This window comes from Stylophora pistillata, chromosome 3 (genome assembly GCF_964205215.1).
Source record: "Stylophora pistillata chromosome 3, jaStyPist1.2, whole genome shotgun sequence".
Taxonomy (NCBI): Eukaryota; Metazoa; Cnidaria; class Anthozoa; order Scleractinia; family Pocilloporidae; genus Stylophora; species Stylophora pistillata.
The window spans coordinates 47,105,450-47,123,407 of NC_142521.1; the positions used below are offsets into that span (position 1 = coordinate 47,105,450).

Genomic DNA, 17,958 nt, shown 5'->3' on the forward strand with positions numbered 1-17,958 from the left:
TACTTTATCGCAATCGTGTCTGACTGAGAAATAATTTTTGATTTATCCATACTGTAAGCACGCGTCTCGAGAGCTTGCAATATGAAAATAGAGTTTATGTTCGCGGGCATAAATATGGTTTAGGCTCGACTCAGAGGAGTTTATCAGTGTCGAGTCGAGACTGACGATGACTTCTGCGGATCTTGCCGACAACAGACGGATTGCAAGATCAAACCATATCAACTACCAAGAACCAAAAACCGGAAAGAGTACCATATAACCCCATACATTAATTATGCATTCAATTTCATTAATTATGTATGCACCCATTGTTTTTAAGACAATGACGTATTCCTACGGGTTTAGCATATATACTTTACTAATAAGTACTTACTGCTTCAATAAAAGAGAAATTGATTGAAAGCGGCTTTTTCGTCTCCATTCCTTTCTCACGCTCTTCTCCCTTCTCCCCTTCGCTTCTTACTCCTCCTCGGTTTCTTTTTTTACTTTCCTTTCCTTTTTACCTTCTTGGCAGTTCTGCTGAGCCTTGAACCATCGCTCCTCAGACAACGCGTTATTATGAGACAATTATCAAACCATAGCCTTACCACTATGCTACGCAAACCAGTTAGGAGTTCCTCTCCAAAAGCTACATTTTCTTTTACCTTTCAGTAAAAAAATTTTAATAACAATATGTGCATTGATATAATGCACCAAAGGTCCCCTTTGCACTAAAGAATGCATTTCTTCTTCTTTACGATTGGCCAAATACTACATAGAAAACAAAATTTATTCATACCTCTTTCTAATAACATCAACGAAAGAAGAAGATAGAAGGAAGAAGAACAACAACAACTCGGAGATGGGGAGACTGAATTTTATTCGACTTTCTCGAATATTATCGGATCACGACCGGTGCACACAGTGGTGTAAGGATCACAACCTGCTTGTGACGTCGGTAAAATGTCCTCGAGCTGGGCGCAGCAATGAACTTAGCCGGACGCGACGTGCAGAGTTCATTGCGAGACGGGTACGAGTGGCGATGTTCAAAAAAGGGTTGCGATGGAATGGCTTCAATGCGCCGGAATTCACCGGTGCGCACACACATGGTATCGAAAATACACGGTGGGGAATCAAGCGAGGTTTGCCCCAAAAAGGAGCATCCAAGGGACTTTTCGATGGCTACCTACAAGAATATATGTGGCGTCAGCACTACGGAAACGATCCCTTTGGAAACATTATCGAACGTATCGCCCAACTTTGTGAAGTCCAGAAAGACTAGATACAAAGGTTTCTTTGCATCGCTGTATGCACCAGCCTTCACGAACAATTTTCATCACTAGGACACGAAAGGATAATGAAAGAATCAACCAAAACCACAAGAACAGGTAAGACACAACATTTATTTAAACTTTGCATTGACAAACTTCAAAGCCTGACCGTAGACTTAACGTTATTTTCCGGCCAACTTTACGCTTTCAAAGCGAAACTGAACATTCAGTTATATTTCAAAATTAAAAACCTCTGGAAAATTACTTGAGTTTTCTGTTTTGCAAAGCCAAAACGCGCCAAATTTACCCTGTTTCAAAAAAGACTTAGAAAAAAAAATCCAAATTTTCAAAACAAAGACTACTAGTCTCTGCGGAGTTCTATTGTTATCGCTATTGTTTTAACTGAACAAAGACTGAATGCATAATTAATGTATGGGGTTATATGGTACTCTTGCCCCAAAAAACAAACAGTCAAACTGTTCATGATATTTTTTACTTTTCAGGAACGGTGCAGGACTTTTTTCCTGGGATTTTCACGACTGTGTTCGAGGCTTAGAGCTCGATTGTTGATTTTATGTCGTTCTCTGTAGTTATGCGGACGAGCATTTCGTGATATCCAGTATTGCTAGACCCTCGTTACTCAAGACATCATACTTTCACACAGGTCCTACTCGTTAGCGCTTACGTTCCACTCGTTAGTACCCGGCCTCCACCCCCCGCCTGACCCCCGACCACCCGCCCCTCCCTCCCCCAGGTGCAGGCAATAGACCCTTTTAGAAATGTGACATTGTTACTAATTCTAGAAGACCACGAAGAGTCGTCTTTTCCAGTCTCCCTCTCCCCTTGAGCGAATGTGTTTTGTTTAATGTCTCATTAATATAACGTCATATCTCATTACGACTGATCAGGGCTGATGTTGTGCGGCTTTTAACATGGAGGGTTGTGCAACGACAAAGACAGCTGTGAAATTATTTGCAGTGTTCGTCGCTCTTTCTCTGTTCCAGAGATGTTCATCTTCATCTCCTGAATCAATTTGGGAACGCAACAGTCACATCACGCAACAGTTCGGCTTCCAGTTTCCGTTTCCACTCCCGAAATTTAACTTTTCAGACGTCTCCGAAGAGTGCCAAGCTATTGTTCAGAACCTTTCATTGTTGCGATCACCGCTATCATATTCTTGTGAGTATGGCGCAATTGATTTCCAACTTTTCGGTTGTATCTGCCTTAGGAATCATGAATTAAACTTGATGGTGATGTCACGACAAAATGACCTGCTTAGATTTGCGCTAAAAATACCGGGCTTCTCTACATGTACTATCCTGTACCATACTATCTTAGATCAGACACGAATTCACGTGATATATATAGTTTCGATGTCGCTTTCCGTAGTTTCTCTCAAGCTCTTGAAGGGTCAACTCTCTTCGGTGACGGCTACAAAGGATTTTAAAGCTCTTGAACTACCATATGTGTTTGTACATTGTGCGCACTTGGTCTGGTAGAATCCCCCATCGACCGTCCGTATTTCAGACATTTCGCACTAATTTCGTTGATAATAAAATAAATAAGCTTGAATTTGTAGTCTTATTTTGCGAGCAAATGAAATATTTTTGCCCCTGCTACGGGAAATGAAACTACAGTTTGTGCGAACTAAATGTCTCCGACGTTGCAGTGAGTAGTTATGCCTAGTAAAACAGTGATATTATTTTCCTTGCTGAACTTCAGGTTAATTTGTTTTAGCATGGTTGTTTCGTGAACCATGGTGTACCCTCTTAAATATAATGTAATACTATAACTTTGGCACTTGGCTCCACATGCATACCACCCAATAGGTGTGACAGGTAAGACAAACTTCTCGCAATGTAAAGGAATATGTGATGTTTGCAAATGAAGGACTGAAAAATAACATACTTGTAAACACCCTATCTTGGTCTTAAAAAAGCCTCAATGAAATGAGGCTGAATGGTATTGCACTTAATTAAGTGCTGCTATTTTTTGTGGTTTTTGTGGTTTAAAAAGTCCTTTTATTGATAAAATTTTTGCAACTGCTGTTTTATTTTTAGAAATAAGAGGCGAATAAACCAACACTTAAATCTGTTTTTTTTTTTTCAAGTGAAAGATATAGTGTTTATTTTATTTTTCAATCCCTTTATTCACAACAGTCTTACATTCCTTTATGTTGCAAGAACTTAGCCTTGGCTTTTGCACTCATCAGGTGGTCATGCAGCCTTTGTTGGCTCCAGTCGAGTTATGTTGTTGCTAATGGTAATGGTAAAAGTGACAATTATAGCAAAGTCAACAACCTTGATAACTGTAACAGTATAATAGTACAACGATTGGTAAAATTATCCGTACTACATGTAACAAGTGGCTGTCTCTTGACTTCAGATTTGGATGCTATTGGTAAACCTCAAAGTGGACTTTTTCTGGGGAACACTGGTTGGTTAGGATCCTACAGTGAGTGCACTGAAAGCATTCCTGATGCCCACTACTGTTTGGCTTATGTGTCCTTTCCCCAACCTCCCTTAAATATCACTGAGGTCAGTATATGAATATACATAATGTTAACTTGATGGTTAAAAATATTTGACAGAGTACTAATAAAACATTTGAACCCTTTCACTACCATGAGTGACCACAACAAAATTTCTGAGAATTGGGAAAATATTAATTGGAGTATTATTAGTTAAGTCCAATACCAAATTCCTGGAACTTAAACATCATAAGAAATGTATGGGCAGACATCAAGTAGTGTGGGCAGCCTTGCATGGGACACCAGTCCCATTTGCACCTGCCCTTTTGGGTTAGAATTACTAATTTGTTTCTATTTTAATTTATTTTTGTCTCTATGTGATATGTTTTTCTTTTATAGTTATAAGTATTATGTTATAAACCCAATAAAGTTGTTAAAAAAAATTATGAGATTGTGGGAGTAAAAGGTTAAATCTAGTATGATTTAATGCCTAAAGAAAGTCATTTTAACTTTTCCACTTTGCCAAGATTTTTGATACATGTTCTGCAAGCTTTTGGAAATTTGTGAATAAGCCAGGAATTGTACTACACTATCACAAGTTTGTGTTGGGGCAGTCATTGATCCAATCACGTAATCCAGATTTATGAGTGTGTAGCTCTGCAATTTGTCTTGTATCCAGAGACCTCCTTTAACTGCAAGCAGAGTTTAACTAACACAAATACACAATTAAAGTCAGGGTTTTCATTAAGAAACATAGGGGTGGGAGAATAGCCTTTTTGCCCCGTTACTTCCCATGAGTGACCAAGATAGAATTTCTCCTTACAACTTCAATACAATATCAAGCAGACAAGTGATGAGAATAATTAACAATTATTCGCCGAAGGCGAGGTGACTAGCGTCCAATAATCCCCAAGACGAAGTCAAGGGGATTATTCGACAATATTCGCCGAACCTGAGGCCAATAGTTGTTATAATTTCAGAGTTGAACATCAGAGAAATTTCTAAAATCATAACATTTTAGTAACATTCATTAACATTTTATTTCAACATTTTATATAAACCGCATGGAGCAGTTTTTATTGCATCATATAAGGAACTGCTCAACCAATCGGATTGCTGGAAACTCTTTGCTGAGCTCTGAAATTATACTAAAAAAAATATAAACCACAGGATCATCAGTTGATCCAATACCAAATTCTCCAAACTAACATCATAAGAGTTGTATGGCTGACAGTAAGGATAATTTCTCATGAGATCTGGCATGAAGATGGGCTTAGTAACCACCCCAGGAATGAGATGAGTCAGACCAAGGAGTTGTATATAACCTTGCGATCTTCATTTTTCTTTGTTACCACTAGTCATTTCCTGTCCGCTGGGGTATTTGTGCTCCAAAACAATGCAGTGAACAGGATGTAACAAAAGGTCTGCAAGATGTATTTACAGGTGCGTACAATCACAATTTTATACTTAGTCTAATAAGTAAATATTCTGAAGATAACACAAATCAGGTGAAAGCCAGAATTGACTACTTTTTTTTTACTACTTAAAAGTAGTAAAGTCTTGGGTTTTTTTGTTGTTGTAAGAAAATATTCTTAAGATAGCACAAATCAGGTGAAAGCCAGAATGTAAGAATTTTTAAGTAGTTAAGCTTAGGGTTTCTTTGTTTTTGTTTACACACAGGAATCAATAATGAAATGAAGAAGACAGAGGTAGTGTTGAGGCCTCAGAAAGGATATGGACTTCCACCAGGTGGCAAAGCTGTTTACTGCAGCAAGAAATCAGAATACACAACAGGAGTAATACTCACGCTGTAAGTACATACAAGGAATTTTATTGCATATGGTTTTAATGCATGTATTCAAATCAAACTTTGATATGTTTGAACTTCTTGACTCCCAAGATCAGATTGTTAATTCTCCACTCTTGCTACCGCACATTTCCATGTAAATTAGATTTGAGAATTTACTGTCAGCTAGATGACGACAACTTCTTTTTGATGCATTTGAATATTCTCATTACCTGTTTGCTGTATAATGTATGGATATTATAGGGAGAAGTTACATGTTAATCACTTCTGGGAATTACAGGATAAATGCATGTGTATGTACTGGTTAGCTCATCTATTTTGTTATAATTTGATTACAAACGGTGTTTTGCAGTTTTTCTTAACACAGGCAAAAGTTACTTTTTGGATATTAGTTGAAATAAAAAGGGTTTTGAAAATAATTTGCATGCAATCATGAAGCACTTAAATCAGATGTCAAGTAGATTGTAAGATCTTCAAAATGTCATTAATTTATCAATGAATTTTTTCACAGGATTTTGTGTGGTTTAATCCTGTTCCTCTGCCTTGTGGGAACACTCAGTGACATTGTGATTAGCTTTATGAAAAAACCCATAGTACCTGTCAACAAAAGTAATGACTTCATGCCAATCCGAGACGGCTCCTTGCCAACGCCTGGAAATGATGTTTCTGATTCATTCACAAGGAGTGATATGCTTAGCAGTAACAGCCCACAGTTCGTGGACCCGTCCCCTGAAGTAGCAATTAGTGTATCGTTCAGGCTTACAAGTTTACCCCAGATGAAAGATGAGCCAAGTAAGTGGAAAGCCCGGTTGTTAAAAGGACGGATAACACTATCCTACTGATAAATCGCTATTCAGCGGACTTTACTGCACTATCCACAGTATAGAGATATATCCACTAGAGAGCGTTTTCCACCCTTGGAAAAACGTGGGCCTGTAGATTTCCTTATAATCCCCTATCATTCTACAACAAGGCCGTAATCTCGAAGGCAATCTATTGTTTTCTCATTGTTTTCTTTATCCAAGAACTGTATGCATAATGAAATGTGGAGCTAGGCGGAAGTGTTGCCGGAAAATCTGAATAACGCATCACTTGTATCGCTGCAAAAGTATTTACAAGTATTGCCTGACACTGCACAAAAAGCTCACCAAACACTGACAGCTCAATGTGTTTTATATCCACACGTGATTTACACATACAACTGAAAAAATTTCAAAGCCACGGTGTTAATGTATATAAATTGTAGTCGACTTTTCGAGTGATTGGCCTTCATCGGAGTGAGTCCGTCAAAGCGAATGGATTCGCTTTGACGAAAGGCGGACGCTCGAAACGTGGGTTCTAAATCTTTTTTACGGTGACCGATTCGCATGATCAACTCGGTTGATAAAACCAAATTATCTTGTTATACTCCTTCACCTACGCAACTTTACAGTTTCCTTATAAACTTACCCACTTTATTCATAAATGGTATAGTCTGTTTTCTGCCGACAGTCAGTGTTTGCTCATCGAACAGGTATACCCCTTATCAGTTTGTTTTTTTCAAGGATTTGATGAAGTTAGCAACCCTGGGCGGTTTCCAGTTGTCTCCGCATGTTGTAGAATTCTTGTTACTCAGAGATGCTAATTTATTCATGACGAGGAATCTAGGGGTGAGAGTTAATCTTACAAAAGGGTCAATGCAAACACTTAGGTTTACCGCACACTTGAACTACATTGGAACCTCGATTTAATGAACCTCTATAAAACGAAAACCTCTATATAACGAATTCTTCGGTAGAACGAACGATACTTCAGTTTTGGCCCGGCTAAAGTTACGGTAAAGTGTGTGCCACAGAACCTCGATATAGCGAACCCTCGATATAACGAACCAATTTACCCAGTCACTTGGCACATCGTTAAATCGAGGTTCCACTATAATTATAAAGAGGTGTTGATGAAACACAGCCAAGCCTTATTTCTTTTTTCTTGTTACATCCCTGTAGATGTAGTGGTGCGATTTTTCCTGTGTTTTTCATTAATTCAAAACACAAGCCGTATCATGGACACCAAAGTCCCTGCCAGCGCCATCACTTCAATCAATGGAATGAGAGTGATAAGTATGTGGTGGGTGATCCTGGGACATGTGTATGGTTTTCAAACTGTGTCATCTATGAGTAAGTATTGTTCACTTCATGAAGAAACTTTTGATCGAGTGCCAGCCGTAATCTGGTTTTGGTTTTGCTTTACTTTGCCGTGTGATAGGTTTAGAAAATTCTTTCTAGTTTTGAACCAATCAGATTCAGTCGGACCAATTGGTCACTCAAGTTTTCCCGCGCTTTTAGCGGTTCGCTTGTTTTTTCTCTGAATTCTGTTTGGCTCGTTGATTTTATTGTCCTTTGCATTGATTCGCTGTTCTGATTACTTTATTTTTGGTCTTTGGGCACTCCATTGAGCCTTCAAGTGGTGAAGCCATGAAAACAAGCGGGGAAATTGAAAGGGATCCTCGCCGCATGTTAAAACTGCCAGCTACTGCCGAAAGGCAGATTCGAAGACAGTCGAGGGACCTAAACTTTGTAGAAGTTGGAACTGCGTTTGCATCCGGAGTCTTTCATTGTGTTGTTGTCCTTTATTGTTCACGAGAGAATATAAACTGTTGTTCACTACCTGATTCGCCTGTTGATGGCATACATCCAGCTAGGTCTGTCGTCGGCCGGTTGTTTCCAAAGCTGAAGTGCATTGCTTCAAATTGTCCTGGAAGCGTTATCACGAACTAATTCAACTGTGCATAATTATTGTACTGGTTTCCTAGATTAACGTTTGCACTTGAGTGTGTGGCTCCTTTTCGGGTTGTTTAATTTTCATCAAGAGAAAATAATGGCTATTTTTTCTCTTGCTAATTGTAAAGATTCTTGTTAAATATGACGCGTGCAATGTAGACAATTGTCTGCTAAGTACATGTTAAATGATTCGTATTTCTCTCCTTTTTTTATCTGTAGGTAACTTCTTGCTCCTGCTTCAAATCATACAACGATTCACGTTCGAGGCTATTGGCAATGCTACCTTTTCGGTGGACAGTTTCTTTTTCCTGAGGTATGTGGTCGAAAGTTTGCTCCTTTGAGTTTATGGTTAAATAATTATATATGGGATAGTGTGGGCTCAAGATGGCTCACGGGATATTGGCCGAGTTCTGTTTTTACATTTTTTATGGACCTCGACTTGGTCTCGGTTCATGATAATGCGAAAAAAGAACGAGGCTAATATCCAGCCGTCCCGACCGAACAAGCTTGGTTAATAAAGGATTTATTATATTGCTCAAAGAATTTGCTTCATTAAGAACTAGGAATGACTTGTTTTCTTCGAGAGCCTGTATTTGTTACATCGCTGGCAGCGCCCGTGGGCAAGATGAAACTGATCCTGTCTTCTGATTGGCTACCATCTTGCCCGCTCTGGATTGCCCACATTGATCCCGCGCATGAAAAAAATAGAATTAGAACTACGTTCGTAATTCTTGGATGATTTCGGGGATGGAAATGCAAAAAAGCGGCAGATGATAGTCAAAACAAAGAAAACAGAAACGACTCTCGTGAGTTTGTTGCGCTACAAACACAGTTGACTTTCTTTTCCAGCTCTCGAAGTAACAAGTCATTCTTAATTCTTAATAAAATAAAATATTTTTGCGATATAATAAATGCTTTATTAACCAAGCTTGTTCGGTCAAGATGGCTGGAATTAGCCTCGTTCTTTTTTCGCATTTTTATGGACCTCGACTTCGTCTCGGCCATAAGAATACAAAAAAAGAACTCGGCGAATATCCAGCCATCTTGACCGAACAAGCTTGGTTAATAACGTATATTTCTCTTTTAGGAGAATATACACGCGGGCAATGAAGACACTTCACATGCAGGGCTGCCCTTCGCAATTTTTAAGAGATTCGAATCCTAATGAAGTAGTCGTTTCCCTAATAGTAATACATGGGTGCGCGTAGATAAGGAATTTCTCTTAAATGTTCAACTCGATAGCCCACGAGTGAGTGAAGTAACGAGTGAGATAACTAGTCGAACGCGAGAAGAGAAATTTCAGATCTGCCAGCAAGCATATATTATTTTGTTTATTATATAAACATAATAGGCCTTTATTGACAAGAAAAGTCGTCTTTGCTTTCAAATGAAAACAATAAGACCCACAATCCGTAACAATTTGAACGTCACTGTCTGTGTTAGTCCGGCCCCGGCCGGACCAACACTCAAGGTCTTAAAATAATTGAGAAGAATTTGCTACCTTTCTATAACATCAAGAAATGGTTAGATATTCTAGTCTTCTCGGATAGGGACGAATAAATGGAGCTCCCGTCTCCTGCAGGGTTGGGGCAGGAGACGTTAATTTCCCACACACGAGATTACTGTGTGATGGATGTCCTCCCCTGGGGTGGGATGGGTGGGTTAGGACAGCAGGTCCACATCAGCTATTACAGCTGCCAATTAATCAACCTGCTTAAACAAATAAATGAACTTCAACTTCAACTTCAACTTCAGCTTCAACAACTGTAAGCGATACGAATTATTAGCAGCCATAATCCGAGAAAAATTTCGTCAAACGACCTTTGATTGAGAATGATGAAGGCTTTGCTATTCATTCGTTCATCAACTTGGCAGAGTGGCTCGAAATGGGATTGATGTGTCCTAAGCTGATTGGCGATATCAGACACACGTAAAGAATTGTCGTAATTTTACTCGTGTACTGTTGGTTTTTTTTTAAGGAATGGAAATCCTTGTAAAAAAAGAGCAGTCTATTTAATTAACTTTTTTTTTTTTCTTTTTTTTTTACAGCGGTCTTCTGGTTTCATATTTGTCTTTGCGTCACATGGAGAAGAAAAATGGACAGCTACCACTTTTTAAGTACTACTTCCACCGATTTTGGAGGTAAGTCGTCTTCTTCCTCACTTGACAATTTATAAAATTGGTCATCGTTAAGTCTACAGGTTTAAAAGTTCAAAGTTCTACTGGATATATTGCGTAACAAACCGAGTCAATGGCTGTGGAGCAGATTACAAACCGTCTGATTTTTCACATTCTGATCAGCTTCAACAATTAAAAGCAGGGCAAAAAGACACTTTTTTCAAATGATTATTTTGTTTGTTTGCGATGTGCGACGTTATAGTTTCGCGTTTTTGTCCTGGTTACTGGGATGTTTCCAAAATGGCGGCGTCCATGCTTGAATTCGTCGTGCATTTGCAAACAATTATCCAGCGATTAGATTACCGATCGGAACCTCAAAACTGCCATAAGAGGTAAATTTTTATCCACCCTCGTGATGGCTGGGTTATAAAATTTTTTTTTATGGTTTATGAAGTATTCTTTTCGTGTCGCGTTCCCGATGCCGCAGACACGTGGTGTTGTCTATCAGAGTTCGCCAGGTCAATCACCGTGAAGTATGAGGACAGGCAGCAAGATTTCAAATTCGTTTAATTATACAGCACATGCGGTGAAAACCAAAGAAATACACAACGTCTTGAAATAAGAGGAACCCATAAAGCTACAGATTGCGTAAAAGCGCAAACAACAACCACGACAAAAAAGAACGTAACAAGCGTGACTTACATTGGATTTGCCTCCAGGGGATAAAGGACTCCTAGCTCTAGAAAACTTCGAACTCAGTTAAGTTTACTCCTTATCGAATGAGCATCTACTGAAAACTGAACCAAGAGCGCATAAGGGAATTTAGCTAACAAATTGACGTAGATGAAATAAAAAGGAACAATGGTTTGTACTGTTAGCTGCAAACGGAAATTGTATAATGAATTAATCAATCAGTGATGAAAATTAATCAAAAATTAATCAATTTGTGATAAAAATGGGAAAAAGGTTCTAAGTGTTAAAAATGACAGTTCATCTCCGTAAACGTGACATTTCGTTTAAATCATCTATAGTCAGGTAGACATTGATAATGTGCGCTGTCCAGGACAGTCCGTCATGTATCGTGATTGTTTTTATGAATTTGTTCAGTGGTCCTCGTCTAATAGATTTTTCCAAATCTTTCCCAGGTTAACTCCAGCTTATATGTTCGTTTTGTTGTTTTACGACAAAATGAATGGATTTCTTGGCGACGGGCCTCTTTGGTATCAAGCTCAGGCAAAGAACGCGTGTGACAAGTACTGGTGGACCAACCTGCTCTATATTAACAACTTTTATCCAACTGACATGAATGCATCGGTGAGATTTTTACTTAAGTATTCACATCAGAGTGTGGCAGATGGTTTACACGTGACAGACGATAAGGCCAAAATTAAGATGTGATGTATGAATTTTTAGAAAGGCGAGCGTAATTCATGAATTAATTAACCAGAGTGACCAGTTAAGACTTCAAGATTTCCCTGAAATCTTGTACACAAGAGGAGAGATTTGAAGTCGTCGCTTTTGTACACGTGATGCATAAGTTCCTCCAAAATTCTTAGGTGAGACGGGATCAGAAGTTGAGCCCCCCCCCACCCCCTCCCCCTCCTTCCTTTCCTTTCCTTTGCTACCCTCACGTCGCAATTATCGCCGGTAACCGTTATTCAAGGTACTTTGATGGTATGGTCCCAAGGTAGCGTCAAAGACCCTTTGTCTGTTTTTGTATGTGTCCGGTAGAAATGTGGCCAGAACTTCAATTTTAGAGTACTCCAAATTTAGGTACGATATTTTTCTCTACAGTGCTTTGGTTGGGCCTGGTACCTAGCGAATGACATGCAGTTTTATATAATTGCTCCCGCCATGATTTTCGTGGCGTACAGGTATGAACTGCATGAAGAGTTACTCTGATAGTTAAAACTTGACTGATTTACAACAGGAAAAGTTGGGAAAAAAACTAAAGATTTCATTGTGTGTAGAGACGGTAGGAAAGATGAACTAGGGCTCATTCATTTTCTGTTTCTTGTTTGTTTCTTCTCAGGTTCCGTCTTCGAGGATTGATTGTGATTGTTGGTTTTTTGCTGAGCATCAGTTTCGTCACCACAGCTGTTATCTATGCTCATTACAACATTGCTGCCGTTATGCTCAGTAAGGCAGCTCAGAAACTAACGTGAGAACCCTCGTATTTGTTTGCTCTTTGTTTCTGCATTTGTTTCGGTGTGCTGATTGTTGATTCATCCATTTTGAAAAGTCACATGATAAAATCACCAACCCTGATTGGTTGACTCAGCCAGTTATCCGCTGCTAATAAAGGGGGAAAGTTTCTAAAGAAACTGTGATGCTGCGTCGGGGGAGGGTATTAAAAGATAATTTGTTTTATCTCAATATGATTTGAATATATCAACAAAGTTGAAATGGTAAATTGCCACCGTTACGATTATAAAAGCTGACGTTTCGAGCGTTAGCCCTTCGCTCCGACGAAGGGCCAACGCTCGAAACGTCAGCTTTTATAATCGTAACGGTGGCAATTTACCATTTCAACTTTGTTGATATATTCAAATTATTTCGTTACCCCCACCGACGCAGCCCCAAACAGTTTCTTTCAGAAACTATCAACCTTTATTCACTTGTTTTTATCTCAACTGAGTTGATTATATAAATTCCCCACCATGAATAGTTTCTAAAGCTCCTGACGAAGGGCTAACGCTCGAAATGTCAGCTTTGGCCGGCAATGCACATTATCAACTCGTTTGATTAAACCAAGTTATCTAGTTATTCGCAGCGATGAGCGAAGAACAGGCACACAATTCTGATACCTGCGAATGTAATAACCAGTCATATATCAGCTATTATGATTTTCAACGCCGATTGGCGAAAATCGCTTGGTTATCGGCAATGTTTTATCTATTGTTTTTGCAGGCAGGAGCATGTGGATTCCATGTCTCTAACTTACGTCAAGCCTTATTGCCGTATTTCGCCTTATCTTGTTGGCATGGTAACTGGCTACTTACTTCTTCACGCAAAGGACTGGAGACTTCCTAGCAAGGTACGAAATTATGACAATTTCGTCATATACATGTTGATGGGCATTTTGTCATTCTCACGGGAAGGACAGAATTTGCGTTCCGTTGCTAGTTGTTATCAGTTTGCTGCGGCCTGTTTCATTCAGTCAGACAGACAGTCAGTCAGTCAGTCAGTCAATCAGTCAATCAGTAAGTCAATCAGTTAGCAATCAGTAAGTCAATCAGTTAGCAATTAGTAAGTTAATCAGGAAGTCAACCAGTCAGTCAGTCAGTCAATTAATCACTCAGTCAGTCAATTAATCACTCAGTAAATTAATCACTCAGTCAATTAATCACTCAGTCAGTCAATTAATCACTCAGTCAGTCAATTAATCACTCAGTCAGTCAATTAATCACTCAGTCAGTCAATTAATCACTCAGTCGATCAGTCAATCAGTTAGTCAGTCCATCAGTTAGTCAGTCCATCAGTTAGTCAGTCCATCAGTTAGTCAGTCCATCAGTTAGTCAGTCCATCAGTTAGTCAGTCCATCAGTTAGTCAGTCCATCAGTTAGTCAGTCCATCAGTTAGTCAGTCCATCAGTTAGTCAGTCCCTCAGTTAGTCAGTCCATCAGTTAGTCAGTCCATCAGTTAGTCAGTCCATCAGTTAGTCAGTCCATCAGTTAGTCAGTCCATCAGTTAGTCAGTCCATCAGTTAGTCAGTCCATCAGTTAGTCAGTCCATCAGTTAGTCAGTCCATCAGTTAGTCAGTCCATCAGTTCGTCAGTCCATCAGTTAGTCAGTCCGTCAGTCAGTCAGTCAGTCAGACAGTCAGACAGTCAATCTATCACTCAGTCAGTCAGTTAGTCCGCTCAGAGTGTCAACCAGTCAGCTGGTCAGTCAGTCAGCCAGTCAGTCATTCAGTCAATCAATTAGCCAGGGCTTATGAGGATGGCCCTCCGAGAAAGAAAGATATCTCCTGACTTCCGTAAAATTTCTTGAAGGTTCAGACATACTTATTCAATATGGCTGGCTGGTGTGTTGCTACTGCGCTCGCTCTGTCCACGCTGTATGGTCAATACAAAGTCATCAGGAAAGACAACCCCGTGCCATTCTCTCGCGCTGAAAATATCATATACGGGACTTTTTCACGGTTCGCATGGAGCCTGGCACTAGCTTGGGTAATCTTTGCTTGCCATAACGGGCTTGGAGGTATGCGTAGATTATTGTTTAGTATTACTGTGGAATTTGCAGTAGATTGTGTTATACTACGTCTGCATGTATTTACCTTGAGTCTCACGCCTCCTTTGGATAACCAACTTTGCCCGATTTGCTTTGTAATTTGATTCTGTCGGCGACAATACGAGACAGGGTGTAGAACCGGGCGAGTATTTTTCTTCATTGGGAGATTGTTTTAGGGACTTCGCCAAAGTTAAGAAAAATATTATTTTACATAGATAAATTACCTGTTCCTAATTTACTTTTGTGAAGGATCTGTCTGTGACAAGACCTAGATTCTGGTGGTGTTAAAGTTCTTTTTGTCTAGGGCAGAATACATCTAGATTTTGACTTAATATCCCGTGTATTTGACGGATCTATGAGTGATCTTGGCATGTAGCCACTAACCTTTGTACCGGTGACAATTCCTTCGCAGTTTTTATGAAATGATTCTCTCCCCCTCCCCCCCCCTTGAGGGGTAATCTATGGTGTTAGGGACAATTGACGGTATACTTGGCCATAGAACCAACAATGTCATGTGATTTTTATCTTTATTTCTATAGAATCTTTCAATGTAGCAATAAAAACTTTTTTTAATTACTTTTTTTTTTGTTTGTTTCTGTTTACAAGGTTTGGTGAACAAATTCTTGTCGGCTCGATTCTGGATTCCACTAGGCCGGCTGACGTACTGTGCTTATCTGGTTCATCCCATTATCATCTTCGCTCTATTTATGTCGTTTGATACCGTCCGGGCCTATTCTGATATGCATATGGTAAGCGGGTCACTCAGTACTTATCAAGTTATACAGCGAGCCAAGAAAACTGTCTGAAAAATTGTAGGTTAGGGATAATGCTGACATTGGGTGAAAACGCTGGTATTACCACGATAACAACGTCATGCTGTTGACTGTCAAAAAATGGCAGATATGTATTTATCATCCTGCTGTTTATGAAAAATAGAGCAATATTTATTTAGTTTGCTTTACTTTGCTTTGTGATTGGTCGAGAAAGTCTCGTCACTTTCTCAACCAATCAGCAGATCCATAACTAAAACCAATTTCGACTTGGTCACCCGCGCTTTAGGCAGTGTTCTTGTCTTTGCTTTGAGTTTTCATTGGCTGCTTGCGATATTTCCCTTCTTCTGATTGGCTGGTGTGATGTCGATCAACTTGGTTTTGAATTGGTTTTCTGACACTTAATCGTTACAATTGTTCCATATGAAAATGAAACCTTTTTACAGAACACACTATGTTGTCACCTGGAAGTTATGTTACACTAGATTTCGATCTTTTCCAAAAATTTTTACCATAGAGCTGAGAGGTATAGCGACTGTTGCCCTTACCTTATGAGCGTTTTGCGTTTCGTTGATTTAGCGGTAACCGTATCTTTTGTGTCTCACTAGGCATTCTGTTATGTCGGCGTACTTGGCATTTCGTATGCAGTGGCCTTTATTGTGTCGGTATGTGTGGAATATCCCATGATGCAGTTGGAGAAGTTTATATTCAAAGGGGACAACTAAGTGCAGAGGTCATGGATGGAAGTGTCTGGCACGCTTCATTTGTCAATGTGCTCTTCTAACACTGATATATAAAGTTATGATCATAGAGAAACAGTCCTAAGAATACACCCAATGCAAGTGATAGTTTATATTTTTGATGGCTGATCTTGAAATGAGATTGTTAATACGACGTCGTTGTTAACATCTTTGATCGTCAGCAGCTGGCATTGTCCTCAGAAGGCGTCTTCGGGTTCGTCAGAGAATTTTGCGCAAATGCTAACGCAGAAATAGTTGTGATTCGCATGACAGTAATTCAAATTGTAGGCAGTTGTAGATCAGGAATGTTTTCGTTCAAAAGCCAGGTGGTAGTCCTTGGCTGCTGAAGCAATATGTGATATATATTGCACTTACATGCAGCACTGAGTTGTGAGAAGAAGGGCTTTTTCTCAAGACAAAATAGTTTTTGAATAATGTTGAACTGTAGTTGTAACGTAACAGTTATTAACTCAGTGCATTGAGGTGATTGATTACAACTTTCAATCTTCTCAACGTTTTATTTAAGTTTTTGCTTGAAATGTTGCTGCCTAAATTTTCCGCATATTTCAAAATGAACTCACAGTTTGCCTGAACACTTGAAACGATTACAAATTACACGGGGGATTTTATGAATTTATAAACACGTTTTAATCAAGGGTGTTTTATTTTTTGACCGGTAATGTTAAACTGCCGGAATTTTTCACTGATTTCAAAGTTAACTTAAACTTTCTTAACGATTTCAGATTGCAACGATGATTTCAGGGTTTTTATCTGTACGACAGTAATTTAGGTAACCTTTCTTTGGTGTCTTTCTAGCCTGCACAGCCGCCTTTTAAGTGATAATTTTGAGCGGCGGCGCTGTGAAAATGAGCGGCAAGGCTGTTCTTGCGAAACACAACATTTATTTTCATCGAGCGCCCCCAAAAGCGCTCGCAACGCAGGAGCGCTCTGAGTATTGACGGGATCATTGATGGTAATTTATCACGTCTCTAATTAAAATTGAAGCAGGCCCTTCGCTTTTACCCCAGAGGTAATTCTGATGTCATAGGGCACATTAGATGTATCCTTGAAAAAATATCCATTAAGTTTTACTTTCAAAATGTTGTCTTTCGCGAAATTTGCCGTCGTCGTATAAGCTTCTTCTAGGTAGCTTATTTCAGTCACAGAACGGTAGCTTTTTCTAATTTTATTATTACTATTTTATTCTTTGCAAATCATGATAGAGTGTGTGTGACGCATAAAACTAAATATAATCATCATAAGTGAAACTGAATAAAGTTGCACGTACTAAAACCAGTTGTTATGACACGGTGTAAGTTATGCACCACACGATACCAAAGCCTTTTAGGCACTAGCCACGAGATTGCAATTCATATACCTATTTTTAAACTGAAGAATCCTTTTGGGGCCAAGCTTTTTTTTCTTAAGTAGTGCACCTGGGAATATTGAGAGCGAACAGAATTTTTGAATCAAATGCCGTATTTAACTATTTTAGTCGACTAAAATAAGAGTTAAGTTCGGCACATGTGAAGTTCGACGTTTGAATTGAACTGGGCTTGGCTTACAGTGTGATATTACTTTTGACATCTGCATGACCGCAGTCAAAATTTATCACACAGGAAAACCTAATTAGCATATGTGTAGTTAATTGTCTAATTAGCATATGTGTACCTAATTGTGCATATGTGTACCTCGGTCGCTGGTACAGACCTCACTGCGTTCGGTCTGTAATGGCGACCTCGGTCAAGATTCTCCCATACAGACCGACCTAGCTCGGTTAATAAGATGTTTATCATATGGCTGTGTCTTATATG

General features: G+C 39.2%; 1 protein-coding gene across 2 annotated transcripts; it reads left to right on the top strand.

Moving 5' to 3' along the window:
• The first annotated feature begins 36 nt into the window (after nucleotides 1–36).
• Nucleotides 37–17,437, top strand: LOC111343323 (nose resistant to fluoxetine protein 6-like). 2 transcript variants are annotated; one of them, XM_088751738.1, is made up of 16 exons: nucleotides 37–53; nucleotides 2,159–2,429; nucleotides 3,636–3,787; nucleotides 5,079–5,163; nucleotides 5,401–5,530; nucleotides 6,039–6,319; nucleotides 7,510–7,680; nucleotides 8,503–8,596; nucleotides 10,333–10,425; nucleotides 11,547–11,715; nucleotides 12,196–12,275; nucleotides 12,434–12,562; nucleotides 13,312–13,438; nucleotides 14,397–14,604; nucleotides 15,241–15,383; nucleotides 16,013–17,437. In XM_088751738.1, the coding sequence occupies exons 2-16, from the start codon at nucleotides 2,183–2,185 to the stop codon at nucleotides 16,127–16,129; spliced, it is 2,226 nt and encodes a 741-aa protein (XP_088607864.1). In that variant the 5' UTR covers nucleotides 37–53; nucleotides 2,159–2,182; the 3' UTR covers nucleotides 16,130–17,437. The 2 variants fall into 2 exon arrangements, with proteins under 2 accessions (XP_088607864.1, XP_088607863.1); XM_088751737.1 differs by lacking the exon at nucleotides 37–53 and having other exon boundaries at nucleotides 2,104–2,429.
• The last annotated feature ends 521 nt before the right edge of the window (nucleotides 17,438–17,958 follow it).

Coding starts and splice junctions, on each gene's coding strand:
- LOC111343323 (XM_088751738.1), top strand. CDS start 2,183: ATGGAGGGTTGTGCAACGACAAAGACAGCTGTGAAATTATTTGCAGTG. Junction 3,788..5,078: donor CTCCCTTAAATATCACTGAG/GTCAGTATATGA, acceptor TGTTACCACTAG/TCATTTCCTGTCCGCTGGGG. Junction 10,426..11,546: donor TACTTCCACCGATTTTGGAG/GTAAGTCGTCTT, acceptor AATCTTTCCCAG/GTTAACTCCAGCTTATATGT.